This window comes from Symsagittifera roscoffensis, chromosome 7, assembly GCF_963678635.1.
Source record: "Symsagittifera roscoffensis chromosome 7, txSymRosc1.1, whole genome shotgun sequence".
In the NCBI taxonomy this organism is placed as follows: domain Eukaryota; kingdom Metazoa; phylum Xenacoelomorpha; order Acoela; family Convolutidae; genus Symsagittifera; species Symsagittifera roscoffensis.
In genome coordinates this window covers 27,497,824-27,513,825 of record NC_087068.1, presented here as the reverse complement: position 1 = coordinate 27,513,825, position 16,002 = coordinate 27,497,824, and the positions used below count along the sequence as shown (strand labels likewise).

Sequence of the window (16,002 nt, the reverse complement as noted above, 5' to 3'; positions counted from 1 at the left end):
AATTCTGAAATCGAGTTTTTACGATTGTTATGTTGTTTGAAACAAATAGCTTTTTTTGGTTCATTTGATGAATTAAAAACGCATCAACTGTTTTAACTTATTACTCTTCGAATTTCCAAGCACATGCTATCAAAAAACTGTAAAGATGCCACCAATACTTGTGACTTTTAAACAGAATAGTCGTACTGTTACCCTAACGCTCACTAAAATCGCTAAGTAATCAAACTAAATACCGGCAGATTTCGTTACTGCAGAGCCTTTTGCGCCATCTCGTTTCTCACGAAGGGTTTCCAGAACGATTTGAACAACGGGAATACAGAAGGCACCAGTTTTTCCTGAACCTGTCTCAGCGGCCATCAAGACATCACCACCGCCCAAAATTAAAGGACAGGCTTCCGATTGAACGTCAGTTGGCAGCTGCCACTCCAGTGTCTGTAGAGCATTCTCAACTTCATCACAAACGCCAAACTCAGTAGAGAAGGCCGACATTGCACAACTGAAAGACCAAACAATCGAAAAAAAAAATTAAAAACATGACAATTCTTTTTCTTTATTTTCTTGTAATCAGAAGGTCAAAAGTATCATAGTAACCGGGGTTACAGTCAGGAGTCCCTTCATCACGTATTACAGCAAAAATCCTTGGAATTTTCTAGATATGGAAGTTATAATGATAAAAGAAGATCACAAGTGTTGATGTCCTTACAATTAAACTCGATACGGGTTACATTTCTTCAATAAGAACACACAACTCGACACGAGAAAATATAATATACAAATATGATTGTGTTGCAAAATTTTCGTCGAAAGTTATTTAGTCATTTATTGTTCCGAGTACGCAAGCGGCGTTCGCAATCTGTATTGCCAGGGAGATTCTCTGTTTTAAAAAGCTCCGTGCTCTGGGTTCCTCAGTGCATATGCTTAGGTTCTTACAAGTCTTGCTCAAAAAAAATTTGTGCTGGGCCCGGCCGCTCCCTGAATCTCAAAAGCTAGCCGTTGAAAAAGATACCCATCATCTACTAAGTCTTTATAAGTCTTTTTAAGTCAATTTTTCGCTCTTCTGCTTCAGCGGCAGCCGTACCAGGGCTACAAACAGACACGGTACTAATCCTACCAGGAGCTAAGGAGTCTACTACCGTTACATCCCACAAAAGCTGCTCACCAACAGCCCATGGAACGAGCGTGAAACTGTCTGGTCGCTTCTGACCGGTCCTGTAGAGGTGTCGTGGTTCTAAAACAGACGGAATGTGAGTAGAAGATAAACTCTGCTTTATAAGGGAGGGCTGTAACAGTCGCCTACTTTAGTCACATATGAGGCTTAAGAAAAATAGGCCCTATAACCATTGGCTCAAGAGTCAGGGACACTATCTCTTGTGTTTTTCCGCCTCAAGAACGGTCGGAGCCAATTCGGTTCGCTTGCGACATGAGACTGGAACCCATTACAGCTTAAAGGCCACTACCAAAATACCCCCCCACTCTAGAAATAAAAACGTCCCCATACTTAGGTCTCGGGATACCCAAAATACATGAACGCCGTTAAAAACCGGGTCGGAACCATCCGCTTAGTTACTTTTTATTGGACAGTGGAACTTTGATCCATTTCAGATGGATCAACCTAAAACTCGCCTTATCTCAACATAACTATCATAAAATACACTCGAGAAATTTAAATTGGAACTTACATATCGACGCACTTGAATATGAGGAGTAAGTTATAACTGAGCAGCTTGAGAATTAAGTAATATAACTAAATAAGTTTTAAGGCCAATTAGTTTCAATAACAGAAGTAAGTTTTTGTCTCTAGAATCAAAGTCTCTGAATGAACCCTTTGGACACTCGAGTTGTCCACTCTTCCATTCAGAGTCCACTCCTTTCCATTCGAATAATTGTTCTGTCTCAAGTCCGTATTCGATTCTCCTGTTTTCAGGACAAGACAGCTCTACTCTCTTGATATTTCGTATTGAGAAATTGCGAATAGCAATTTCCTGCCTTTTTCTTGAGTAGTTTCCCGCAATTGTTAATTCGGGTGTTCTGATTTCTGACTTTTTCATTTTCAGTTGGTTCGAGAAAATTGAGCATGACATGCTCAATTCGAATTTTGCAAAATTAAAATTTCACTCCAAAATTGCGTATTTCTCAAGGTCAAACCCCTAGACATGACCGACTGGCACATACTCCCCGGACTCGAGATCGATGTCCTCATCGTGTGTTGTCATCTGCCCATAAGTCCCAGAGAACCGAGTGTTGCTCAAGATACAGTGCCAGTGGTCATTTACAGAAGTTTGCATCGGACTTAAGTTTATCTACCTTGCAAAATTCACGACCATATAAAATTTTCACACTACCGCTAAACAGCAATCAAAATCTGCATACACCTGCACCCATGAATCCCCGCTTTTTAAGCTGGTAATTTTTAAAATTTCTTTTGTCCTATTTCAGTCAGAGAATTGTCATGCATCAATTTGATTTATATACTAGATCTATCATATTAATAACAATATCTTATTCGTCTAAAATTTCTTTTCCGTGAACCCAGATTTTATCCAAGTTCACGCTCAAGCCCCCTCCTCTCAAGACTCAAGACTCTAGAATTTCCTTTCGAGCCACTGGCTCACCTCATGTTCTTCGCCTTCGAGGTACCTGATACCGGTGTTCTTGGCACTGTAATTTGTTCCAATAGTGCCTCTTCGTCATCGGAGCTAATCACAATTTCCTCCCAGGCCTTCAGCTGTTCATAGGCTCGCATCCACTCTCTCTGCTCTTGCAACCTTTTCAATTGACTTGGTAGGCCTTTCACCTTCGACTCCCGGTTCAAGCAGAAGGAGTTATGAAGACTCAAGCTCACATTCCTCGCCAGGTCCTCCTCCAGTATCGTTTCCCTCGCTCTAGAATTGTCTCTGGATATTCTGCCTACTCTTTTCCACCCCGCCGTGATTGCGTTTCGATGGGTTAGCAGAGGTCTCTTAAAGGCATCTGGCCCTATTTCAGCTTGGAATTGTCGATATTCCTTCTGATGTTTCCTCATGTGGTTCTTTGTCACTGCATACAACCAGGATGTTAACGTCGCACGAAACCAAGGAAAGAATCTCAGGCGGCTCCATATGTGTCTGACTTGCACTGGTATGGCGAATACCTTGCATGCAGTCTCGAACAACTCCAGTCTCCTGCTGTAATCTATCGCATAAATCGATTCAGCTGTTGGCGCTCTCGATTCTCTGTACTTCGCTATATTCTCCTCAATCCATCTCAGAGCCAGCATCGTGCTTACCACTAAGATGGTCACCTTTTGTCGATACTCCGGTAGTCCTAGCGACTTAATTTCTTCTACGTCCCAGATCAGACAGAGATTGGCGCGGTCCGGGTACCACACTGTCTGCGCCAGACAGTGGCATGGACAATCCCCATGCGTGAGGTCGATGCTTCTAAGGTTGCGTTCTCCCGAAGCTTCTAGGAGAGGCTCAAGTTCCATCATTTTCTCATGCACCACGTCGACTTCTTCCGAGCTTGAAGCACCTACTGCGGGTTTCCCCACCACGTTCTGCTTCCCATGATCACTTGCATTTTCGCTCTCCAAGCCTAGAAGTTCTTCACCCCAGATTTCACTCAAGTCATCTCTTTGCTCCTTTGGTACTGCTCCTCGGATCTTCCTCAATAGCTTGTGTGAGTGGTGTGACATCCGAGCTAGTCTCACGCACTTGGGCACTGAGAAGGCTTTGTCTATCATCACCCTCTGGCTGGACACCTCCACCATCGCCATGTGTAGTGGATAGTGGCTCCCACATAGGTTAGCCAACACTGATCCCACTAAGGATTTTGCATTTAGAGGCAATCCATAGGCTTCGCTCATGGGAAATCCCATCTCTGCCTCGAGTCCGATCTTCCAACTCTTGATGTGCTTCTGGTTCACTTGTAGCACTCCGGGCCATGATTCCACGCTTAACGCGGTCACCAGGTGATGTTCTGACTCTAGCCTCTCCAGTGACTGGAGACTGCACATTCTTGAGAAGAATCCCAAGGCTGTCGCTAGGTTCACGGTGGTCCTCGCGTAACATTCAGCCACTATCTGTACCTCACTCTTCTCCCTTTCAGTGATATCTTCAAACCAGGTAGTGAGGTCCTCTTTCTGGAAAGATTGTATCCTGACGCATAATCGTCCATCACAAATATGTTCGCCGTTACTGCATGTCGAATCAAGACAACTGCCCGGCTCCATCCTCCTCACCGGCTCTGTTCCACTTGTCACCTCACTTGATTCTTTCACCTGAGGCAAGATCAGTTTGTGTACTATGCTCAAGATCGCCAAGTCCTCATCCTCTGTCGGTGCCAATCTCACTCGCTCAGTGACCTCCTCAATCATACTTGCATGGGGATGTGGACACCAGGAAGGTCTGAGTAATTTCCATACCACTCCCAGGTTCGTGATCAACACGCCACTCCCATCACCCATTTTTAGCTCCACTCTTTTACTTGAGCGTGGCACACTTATCACTCCCGGCATCCCCTCAAGAACCAGACCCAGGCTAGGCCTCTCTCTCTCCACAACGTCTATCTCCACTATCTTCTCTGTCCAGAACTTCAACAGCTCCGCCACTTCATAATTTCTGTTGGCTCCTCCAGCTTCCAGGTCCAAGAAGGGGTTGTACGCCATTCCCATTACTCCAGAAACATATTGGTACTCTCCCTTTCTGTTGAGTTTCAAGTACTCCCCTGACGAAGCCAGGTTGCGGTGAACGTCGTGCTCCTCTTCGAACTTCTTGTTGTAGAACCTCCGTATCTCATCCAACTTCCTATGGTTCTCCAGAGATTGCCTAGAACCATCCTCCCTCTCTATCCCAGTGCTCTGATACACATTCAAGATGACTGTGGAGACTCTCCTTTCCAACGTCTTGCTTGCGACTGCTTTCTGATGACATGATAGGATGGTACTGTCAGTCATCATCGACATCGTCCACCTCAAGAAACAGGTTGCATCCTTCCTCCTTGCCAGACTCAAGCCTGAGTTGTCCTTGGCAACGTGCTGCATCAACATTCGGTATATCTCTAGATTTTTTCCTCCCAGCTTCAACTTGTCGTATGAAGTCAGCGTTTCCAGCTCTATCCCCAACAGGCTCCACGCGAACATCAGTTGTCCTGCAGTCCTGATAAAGGGATTCGCCATCAGTGGTGGTGCCGATGAGGATGTCCTCATCGCCTCTTCAAAATGATCCTTCAATAAGTTCTGCCAGGATCTCTTCAGCTGGTTTGCCAACTCTATCTTGTTGACCTCAGCCTTCTGCTGGGTGGCCCAGCTGTATCGTTTGCGAGCCACTCCACTGTTCAACTTCTTCAAACAGCCTTCCATCTCCTTCAATGTCTCGAGAGCTATCCACCATGGTCGGGAGGTGTTTCTGGTTTTACTTTTCTCAAGTGGATCACTGGTCACTTGCTTCCCGACAGCGTGATGTTCACTTGAGACCCACTCTTTGCCAACATCTACTTCCCAGGTCTGCCCGCTCGTCGAACCTCGCTTCATTTTTATTCTTTGAGGTTTGAAATCCTCCTCCGTCACTGAACTAGTGGGATTCTCCATTTCTTTTTCTATGTCGAGCAGTTTCCTCGGTTCGTAGCTACTCTTGTAGGCTGCCGTTTTCCATCGCGCCAGAACCATGGGAGCCGTCTCTCTCAAGTCTTTTTCCGAGACCGCGTCAGCTGAAGGACTGCCCATTCCCTCCACGTCTCTCTTCCTCTTGCGAGACTTCACGTCTTTGCTTGGGGGCGTCATTGGTATCATCACTGATTCAACTTCCTTTTCTCCAGCCAACTCTTGCCTCCCCCCTGCTCGAGCCTTAAGGATATTAGTACTTTTAATCATATTACTAGTTCCTACCTTATCCCCCCTTGTACACTTAATTATTTTATTGTCAGTTTTCTGTTTCGGAGTAGAGCTGTCTTTACATTTGTCTTCTCTGGTCTTTCTTGACTTTCTCAACTCGACCATTTTGTTCAGTAGTTCCACTCTAGCTTTCTCTTCTAAACCCGTCCCCACCAGGACAGGCTCACCAAACTTCACCACCGTGTCCCACAGTTCTTCTTTGAAATTATCCAACGTGGTGTCTTCATCCACTTCTCGATTGAATTCGCTCAAGAACTTTTGCCAAGCATCTCCATCCAGAGTGCCCAGGAAGGCGTCTCTGTTTCCCTCGAAGGTATTCTTCTCCCTCCTCTCCGTACTCAAGAAGATCATTCCCATGTTGGGATTCTCGCTTGTCAACGACATTTCCGGGTACTTGCGAGGGGACGAGGTCAAAGGTGGCGTGGGAGTATCTGCCCAGTTTTCTTCACTCAGGTCTTTCAACAATTCCTGCGCTGTGAATTCCACTTCCGTTGGCTTTTGCTCCGGTGTGTTTCCCACTTCCATATCCTCTCCTGCCTCACTGAGGGTTTCATCCATGCTTTCGTCTCCTGACTCTGCTTCCCTTCTCTCAAAGATCCTCTTGAATCGATCTGCCACGGTGCCACTCTTTTTATCCCCAGGGATGTCTACTGGAAGGGGTGATGGTGTCGCTGAACTCGTCGCCTCACTTTTTGTCAGTGCCACGTACAATGGACCTGCTGCATCTAACTTCTTTCCTTCTCTATTACGCTCCATCAGCTCAAGTCCGTAAGGTGCCCGGTACTTCCTTGTGGCAAATAGCATCGCGTCTGCTTTCAGTGCTACATGCCCTTCTTCCACTATCATCCTGCCGTCGTCCCATACCGGCCGCTGGTTCTCTAGGCCTGCCCGCTTAAGTACTCTCAAGGTATCTTGCACGTCGAATTTAGGGGGCATCGACCCTCTGATCTTCTTGGCTTGAGTCGTCCATGAGTTTATCTTCACATCGCTAGTATGGAAATAAATTGCTGCAGTATAGCCGATGAAGAGCGGATCCCAGCCGTCAGTAAACTCCTTCTGCCGTTCTTCAGTCGTGGTTCTCGCGTAGGAGGATGGGACAACCAGGGAACTGTTCATCCCTAGGGTCATTCTCCTCACTATGGGGAACTCGGGAATGCTCGTCGGTAGGGCTTCTCTCTCCAATATCGCTTCCAGCTCCTTTTTCACCAACTCGAAACTTTTTGTCCATGCAGGGATTCTCAAGATTTCTTGTCCATTGGCTGCCAAGGGATTCAAGTTCCAAAACTTGGGGTAAGTTTCGATGGGGCCCTCGCGCTTGCCTCCCATCCGGCATTGCATTTGTCCTCGGAAACTGTACACGATCAACTCTGGATCCTTTACCTTTCCGAAGAGCACCGTGTTGCTCATTTGTGCCCTTAGCACCTCTTGCTGGCACCAGTTCAGTGTCGTTCCATCCAGTACGCTTATGAGGCTCACGTGGGTCACGGAGTATCGATAAGCTGTCACCAAGGGATCTGGAAATGCGAACGTGACAGCCGGTCCATATATACAAGTCACGACCTCCCCCAGCCCCCGGATAATCCCCATGGGATCCGATCTCATGGCTAGGCATAGATCCGTTAATAGGGGCATGCCTCCATTCACTTTCCTCCACTCCTCTCTGGTCTTCGGGCTCTTTTCTTCGCCAGTCAGGTGCCTGTTCTGCATCAGTAGATACTGCACGAGCAGCGTCCTTAGCCCGGCTGCACACTTGTACGAGTAGGTCTCAATACTCGAGTGTGTTCTTCCCATCGCCAGGGGCTCCCCATACCTCATCAATCGGTGAAATGACGCCAGTTCACCGTGGGTCAGGAGTACTAACGTCAAGTATCCATCTATTCTGAGGGTGTCCACACCACGACTGAACATGTATGCGGGGCCCATATTAAACAAGTATCTTGGGTAGACCAGGTACAGCGCCAGCAACAGGCTGATCGGCATATTCAACATCTCCTGTATAAACGCATCAAAGATCGTCTCCTTCGCACTGTACACCTCAGTCAGGAACTCTCTTCCCCAACAAGGACTCAAGAACTCGAGAATCTCATGATCCCTCCTCGTCTTCAGCTCACCCCACGCGTGCTCTCTCCAAAATCCTCCAATCGTGACCTCATTGGCTGCCGTGACGAACCTGCCAATGGTCATCCCCTTTTCCTCAGCTTTTCCCAGTTGCTCCTCGAGAAACTCCCAGATCTGCTTCACCAGAGGCGGCGCATCCTCTCTTGTTTTCCTCGTGGCATTTTCCAACCTTGGGCTTAAGAAGGGCCATCTGCCTCCCTCTTGCGCCAACCGATTCCCCATCGACTCCAGTTGTTTTTCCGATGTGGCCACGTTCTGCCTTTCGTTGTTTGGCCCTCTAGATCTGCTGGTCGAGCTCGTAATGGTCAACTCCATGTCCCGAAACCACAGACTAGCCGTCAGGTGAATTATCACTGGGTGATCATCCCTAAGGATCGGGCTGAGCTTAAGTTGCCTGGCAAAGTTAGATATTTCCAGTAGGAGGACCTCGTCCAATACGATGAGGATATCAGCCAACTCGTGAAAGCCTCTCAATGCATGGGAGACGTCCGCCCACGCTGCCGCGAGTTCTGACTTGCACAGCCTCAAGTTCGTCGGTTCCAATTCTCGGTTGGGAGCTGCCATCAGGACACGCCACCCATTCCCCTCTGCGATCAAGATCAAGATCGCGTACACGAATTGCAGAGCCAGCGGCATGCTCGAGTACCCGGGGGATGTTGTGAACGCCACTTTTGTCTTGGCGCCGAATCTTGAGGCAACATTCTCCTGTACTTCATTAATCGCCGCGAATAAGGTCTGGATGGCCTCCCAGATCCTCTTTGGCGTAGGTTCACCACCCTTGAGCTGCTCAAGAAATCCCGTTGCGTGCAGATGATCGTTCATCCCCGCAAACAGCAGTAACTCAGGTTCGCAGGGCATTTCTGACTTTATTGCCACTACCAGGGTCAACATCTGGTTCAGTTCCGCACCCGGCAAGGTGTATATCAGGGTTTCTGGCCAAAACAACTTGGGAGACGTACCTTCGAAATCTGATCCTGCCACGATCACCACCCTTGCTGCAGCTGGGTCTGCTCTGTCGTAGACCGCTAAGGTTTTGGCCAGTTGCGCCTGCCCACAGGGTTTCCCATATCGGGGGTCATTGGCCAATTTTGCGCCTTCGTATTCGGCGTCTGGTAACTCCATCTCTCTTGGGTTCATCAGTTTGTCGACCACTCTCAACTGTGCTGGAGTGGCCACTCTAATTCTGGCAATGCTGGTCCGGTGCTTGGGAGGCTCCACCACCAGTCCCGGGCTCCCCAAGGACTTGAGAGGTCTGTAATTAATTGGTCCCATCATCGACCTAGTGGGAATTCCACTCAGGTCTGCTGTCTCTGTCAACTTCGCTCTCGAGAAACGCGTTTCATGAGCCTTCAACCAGTCCACGCACTTGTGCCTCCCCAAGTCTTCATGTGAGACCTGCTCAAGACCCAAAGCCCTCGCTAGCTCCTGTCTACACTCTAGGTCTTCCAGATCCAGTTCCTTGACCTTCTCCTCATACTTCTGTCTGCTGGTCTCCAGTGGCTTCTCTGACCTCTTTTTCTCCGCAACCACCACTGAGGACATTACCGACCCCTGGGGAGTTGCTGATGTCACTTCATCAGCTTCCATGGGCGTGGTGCTCGGCAACTTGGCCCGGCTATTCCTCTCACTATCTCTAGAATCGGCCCTCTCGCCCAAGCGACTCGACAAAGATCTCGGGTTGAAGAAGGGTGGGTTTGGGGGTGGCCCGAACGTGACCTGTGCTGTTTCCAGCAAATCCGTCTCTAGCGCGCATATATGCTTTTGAAAGACGTCGTTCAACCATTCCACCCCTCTGGGCCTGTCAAAGTGAATGCCATCCGCAGATTCATTGTCAGGGAAAGAGGTTAATTCCATTTGCTCAGCCACGTCCAGTAGCCTAAGGGGAAGGACACTCCTCTGATGAATCTTCCTGATTGTTTCGTTCAGGCTGCGCACCTTCGTATTCATCTCTACCGCATGTTGATCCGCTCCCATGTTGTAGGGAACAGTACACACCGTGAGAATGGACGGGTCCATTTGGATCCGTATCTCCTCGAGAATGCAGCTCATCTTTTCATGCAGCCTTGTCACCTTCCTCGCTTCCCCCCTTGACACATCATTCGTCCCGACCATCAGGGTGACTGTGTACACGCTCACCATCCCTAGCATCTCAAGAGTCGCTAACATCTGCGGCGTTGCGGCTCCGGCGAAGCTCAAGATTCCCGTTTGCCAATGGGATTGGATCCGGGTCAGCACCCGCAGCAAGCTGTCTCCAATAATCAAGTGAACCGAGCCTTCAGGCACTCGAGGATACGTGAAGTACTCCACCCAAGTCGCATCGTGGAAGCAATCTCTTCTCTCTCTCTGCGCCGGATTCCAGTCTATACGATTGTGCTTGCGATATCTCCCATCCGTATTCTTCTTGTAGCTCGAGATCATCACACTCCTGACAGGCTGTTCCCCCCAAGTCGAGGGTAAATCCACTCTTACCGGACTCTCGCGATTCCTCAGCTGTAACCTCTCCTGCAACTCTTTCAGCCGTGACGAGCCGCCACTACTACCTGGGGTCGAACTCGGTGTGTATCCAGGCAGCGCGACGTCCATCAATGGTCGTATTACTTGAGTCTCCATTCCACGCAGGGAGGACGTTGATTCGGGTGGTATCCATACCTCCAGCCCCTCATTCATATGTTCTTGCGCCGCACGATCGAGGTTGAATCGTCCCTTTGACCTAGGAGCTTCGTCCACCTCCATGCGTGACTCTGGCCTTGAGACAGTCACTACCCGCTCTTTGGGCCTAGCCCCTTTTTGCATATCGAGCTCGCGCTGTTGTTGCTGGATCCTCTCAAGTTTTGCTTGGTCTCTCTCGAGAGCCTGCTTCAGCTGCTCACAATTCGCGGCATTCTCCCGCACCCTTTCGGCCTGCAGCCGTTCCGCCTTCATTATGTCCAATTCTCTCCGCGCTTGATCCCTCTCGAGCACCGCTTGATCCCGGTCGAGGTTAGCCTTATTCTTCTCCCGCTGGGTTCTCTCGAGTTCTTTTTTCATGGCACTGACGTCCGGATAAGCCTCCCCCGTCTGCTGTGCCCGTGACATCGACGGTACTTTACTCGTACTCTGGCTCGCGGGCCTGACTGATGGTCTGGCCGGCAGTGGGAATTCCCCCGCGCCATACTCTGTGTTGTTGTTTAGACCAGGGTTCCTCGCCAAATCGAACCCCCTTATCGCTCCATCCACGTTCCAGGACAGCCATCTGGTCTGTGCTTGATCGGACACCCCTTCAGTGGTGTAGCCTACCATCAAGACCGCCTCCGTCGCAGACTCTCGACACTCGCCCTCATCCTCCAATTGTAGGATGGCGTTCAGCATCACTGCCATTCTCTCGTTCACTTGAGTGTAATCCAGATCTCTCAGCCGTCTGTACAGTTCATCAAGTGTGGGCTTTTTCAGAGCCGATGGCATGGACTTCCAGTATCGATCGGCCATTTCTGTGACTTCGATTGACTCTTTGAGTATTAGTACTTGAGTTTTACCTGAGCAACTTGAGTTTTACCTGAGCAACTTGAGTTTTACCTGAGCAACTTGAGTTTTCTTGAGATGTCGTTCTCTTCTTTTGATTAAATACAGATGAGTAGTCAATTTGAGATCAACAAATCAATCTGAAAATAACACCCGATATTTAGACCGACAAGCTATGTTCCTAACCAGAAAGCCCCATTACTTTTATGATTAAAAACCCTCCCCTTTTCGCCCTACTAAAATGATTCAATTTAAATTTTCTAAAAAACATGCAGACACATTTTATGTTTTAGCACCATCATTCATTTAAAATGATAATTGTCATGCCAATCACATCTTAAGATCCCCTTACCTGCGCCGCACCCCAGTACCTAACTCAAGACTCCTCCCTCACACCCGACTCGATACCTCCATGTACCCGACTCAGGCGATGCTCAAGTAGTACTTCTTGTGAAGATGCACCATTATCTCGGTTTCTGCAAAGACCACATGTAGGATAGCATACAATTCCCTCGAGCTCAGTTTGCCCCTGTTTGGGTCGTACACCGGCATCGAGACCTCCACTATTCCTCTTTCAATCATGAAGTCACGTAGTCTTGTCAGTGCCAATATCACGTGTTCGGGATCAATTGTGTTTCTGTCGTTGACTCTCGTTACTAGGAAGCAGAGGTATTTGCCCGGGACTTGTGCCACTGACGGTGGAAGCGCTGATATGCCTCCCAGTCCTGGCCTCTGTCTGAACAGAAACTCTACGTTCTGGTACTCTCTTTTGAAGTCAGCCTCCAATCTTGATTTGAAACTCATGTCCGCCGTGATGCAGATCGCGCTGGTCCTGTTTGACAGGATGAAGTCGCTATCCGTTATCATGATGTTCTCTGAGTATTCATTGGGTATTTCGAATTTCGTTTTGAAATTCCTTCCTATGGTAGGCTCTGGTTCTTCTTCCTCCAGTTCCAATCCGCTTGTTTCCCTCACTTCCTTGAGCTTCTTTATCATCAAATTTTCGGTGTGGGTAAGTCCTACCCCCACTCCCCGGACAAAAATATTTATCGACGTCCCCGTCGATGTCGGGTCTGAATTGTCCTTAGGGATGTCCAGTGGCCTATCTGTTGCTGTCCATCCGAAAAGAGGGTCCTCTGTCTTCATGTAACTTGCTGCTGATACATCGATTTGCTGAATGCTTTGTGCTTCGCGGCTCTCGTCCTTGACATCACGCATCCACTCTAGAATCCTCAAGTTCGAGTTCTCCCTCCTTTCTATTTCACTCTGCTCGAGGTCCGTCTCCAATTCTGGCGTCGAGTTATCATCCTGCGGATAATGTCCACCATCGTCAATCACTTGCCATTCCTCTTCGGCCTCCAGTTCGCCTGCGCTTAGTAGTTCATCGCCCAACTTGTCTGGCTGTATCTTATCGATCAAGAAGTCATCCCCGTACCTATTGTACCTCATACCTGTTCGTTTACGATTGCCCGTCCTGGTTTCCGGTGGTGTTGGTCGATCCGGTTCCATCCACTTCGGTACCTCGTTTTGCTCGGGATCGTTCCAGTCTTCTTCTACAAATGAACCTGCATCCGATTCCACTTCTATCTTTTCGTTGTCGTCCAAACTCAAGTTCTCATTACCATCATTTTTCTCTCTGGTGCCTTTCTCATTCACTTCGCACGCTGGTTCCACCACCAGGTAGTCAAGGCCCTCCATGTCTTTCGGCAGGCACCAATCCTCCGGGGACGGAACGTGAGGTTTCAGATTTTCGTAATGTGCTGCTCGCCCTGTACTCAAGCGATAGAACCTTCCTTGTTGATGTACTTCCGTAATCATGAACGGTCCTCTCCATTTCTTGAGTAGTTTCTTTGTTCCCTTGGGCGGTATGACATTTTGAAAGACCCACACGTATTGGCCCGCTTCGTATGGCTTTGCTCTCAGTATCTTTTCGTCATATTTCTTGCGTTGCCTCGTTTGCGCTTGTGCCGTGTTTCTCCGACATAGCTCGTTCAGCTCTTGTTGTCTTCTGATCGCTTCCTTCACGTATGCTTGAGGCGACGTCCTCTTCCCCTCGTACTCCGGATAGAAGAATGTCAGAGGCATTGCCCTTTCCCTGCCCGTCAACATCATGAAAGGGCTGATACCCGTTGTAGAGTGCTGGGTACTATTGTAGGCTCCTACTACCTGTGGCAGGTATTTGTCCCAGTCCGTCATGTACCTTGAGCAGTACACCCTGAGCATGTTGACTAGTGTCCTGTTCTGTCTTTCTACCAACCCATTGGTCTGTGGATGATAGGTCGTCGAGTGTGCTTGAGCAATGTGTGACCTCTTCATCAATTCTTTTGTTAAGTCCCCCACAAAAGCCTTGCCGTTGTCTGACTGGAAAGTCATTGGGCAACCATACCGCGATATCCAATGCGTTATCAGGTGATCACATGTTTCCTCTGCTGAGGCTGTCTGGCACGGAACTGCTTCCGCCAACTTGGTGAAGTGATCTATTATAACTAGTATTTGGTTATAACCCGATTCCGTCATGCAGATTTTCTGATGGTCTATCTGCACCACTTCATTGAATTCCGAACTCTCGACCGACTTGAGGGGAAACTTCATCTTCCTTGGGTCTTTTACTTGAAGGCATGCTAGGCAGGCATTCACCCATCTCTCGCAAGCTTTTCTCATTCCCGGCCAGTCAAACCTGTGAAGTATCCTTTGTTGTACTTTATCTATCCCCTGATGGCCCATTTGGTCGTGTGATCTGAAGAGCACTTCCGTTTGGTACAGTTGTGGTAGTATGATGAGGTTGTGTTTGTGTAATATCTTTTCCTCATCTCTTCTCTTGCACGCTACCACCCCTTCCGCTGTGTGGTAAAGTAAGTCTCTCTTTTCTTTGTAGAACTGGCTCAAGATCTTGTAGCTGTCTTCCTCAAGTTCCCCCTTCTCCTTGACTCCAGAATGGATCCATTTGGAGAGGTTACTTGTTATTTTGTCATTCTTCTGGGCCCTTATTAGGTCAGACAGTCTATATCTCGCCTTAACGTGCTCCTTTAACGCCATGATCTGTCCATTCATCTCACCAGGATTGTGGATGTCATCGCTCAGTTTCACACATATTATCCTTTTCATGATCTTCATGTCGTCCTCTGGTACCAGATTCGTTCTGACGTTTGAGTTGCACGATAGTTCCCTAAGAGGCTTTCTTGAAACTGCTATTTTCTCGAGCTCTTCTCCACCTCGTACCTCTTGCATTTCCAGATTGTACGTTCCTGAAGATGGATCTGTCTGTAATTCCCTGTCGTGCTGTCTCATCTTCTCTTCCGCCAGTATCATACATAGACTGTCTTGATCCTCACTGTTCTCGTCCGAGTCTTCATCCCATTCTTTACGCTCCCCGGACAATTTTCCTTCTCCGGTTTCGTCTTCTTCCATGAATCTGGACCACTCCCCGGACTCTTGATCTAATCCCAGGTGTTCAATTTCTTCTCTGAATGTCACTTTCTTATCCCTGACTTTTGTTTGCTCCAGAATTTTTTCGGGGATTTTCTCAACTAGTGATCGCACAACTTCCTTGCTATCAGTGGTGATTCCTTTTGAGATGTCAGTATTGTTCACTGTTTTTTCTCTCCGAAGTATGGTTAGTTCCGGTGCCTCCTGACTTTTCCCTTGGATCACGGGTTTGTCATCCGATAGTTTCTCAAGCAACCTCATTAAGTCTTCATCTATTTGGACTGTTCCCTCCTCTACCTGGGTGAGATCGTGACCTTTTGCCTTGAGTGTTTCCCTCACGATTTTGGACTTGAGCATTATTCCTACCGGAATCCCTCTGCTTTTCTTCAAGATGGTCTTTTCAAGAGACTCTTTTGGCAATTCGGGATGATCTTCAATCGGTTTACCTGATTTGTCCAGCCATCTCGTGAGTGGAAGACTGTCGTATGTTTCTTTGTCCATAAAGGAGAAACCATCTTTGATCTCAGGTCTGTCCGCCTCTCTTTGTTCTTGTCTCTCGTAGAACTCCGTCTTCTTGCTCAAGCTGTCGGCATTTTGATGTTTGTCTCGCGTTCTATGTTCAATTATCATGTTGTATCCGTCCAAGCGAACTATCCATCTCCCAATGTAGCTCTGGTCCATTGAGTACGTTTTCAGCCAGCTTAATGCTCGGTTATCTACTCGCAGCTTGAAAGGTTCACTGCCTAGGTACGCTCTGTATTTCTCGACAAAGGTGACCACTGCGAACATCTCTGCTTTCGGTGCTCCGTACTTCATTTCTGTGTCACTTAGGACTTTGCTCCCGTATGCTATTGGTCTCAAGACTGTCTTCCCATTCCATTCTTGTTCTTGATGGAGAACCCCAGAAATCGCGACTACCGACGCATCTGTGTCCAGCACGTACATCCCCTTCTCAGTCGGCATACCCAGTACTGGTGCCTCACATAGCTCTTTCTTTATTCTCTGGAATGACTCTTCTGCTGCGTTGTTCCACGTGAACTTCTTGCCCTTGTGTCTCATTAATTGTTGCATCGGGTATACCTTGTCCGCGT

At 48.2% G+C, this 16,002-nt stretch overlaps 2 protein-coding genes across 2 annotated transcripts in view; both read right to left on the bottom strand.

Moving 5' to 3' along the window:
* The window catches only part of LOC134851719 (uncharacterized), a 133,102-nt gene that overhangs the window by 32,373 nt on the left and 84,727 nt on the right, over positions 1-16,002 (bottom strand). The window lies entirely within an intron of this gene.
* The window catches only part of LOC134851718 (ATP-dependent RNA helicase DDX1-like), a 39,578-nt gene that overhangs the window by 22,567 nt on the left and 1,009 nt on the right, over positions 1-16,002 (bottom strand). Inside the window, exon 2 of the mRNA XM_063867934.1 lies at positions 234-498. Within this exon, the coding sequence (XP_063724004.1) occupies positions 234-489 (256 nt within the window). The 5' untranslated portion in view covers positions 490-498. The remainder of the gene's footprint in view (positions 1-233; positions 499-16,002) is intronic.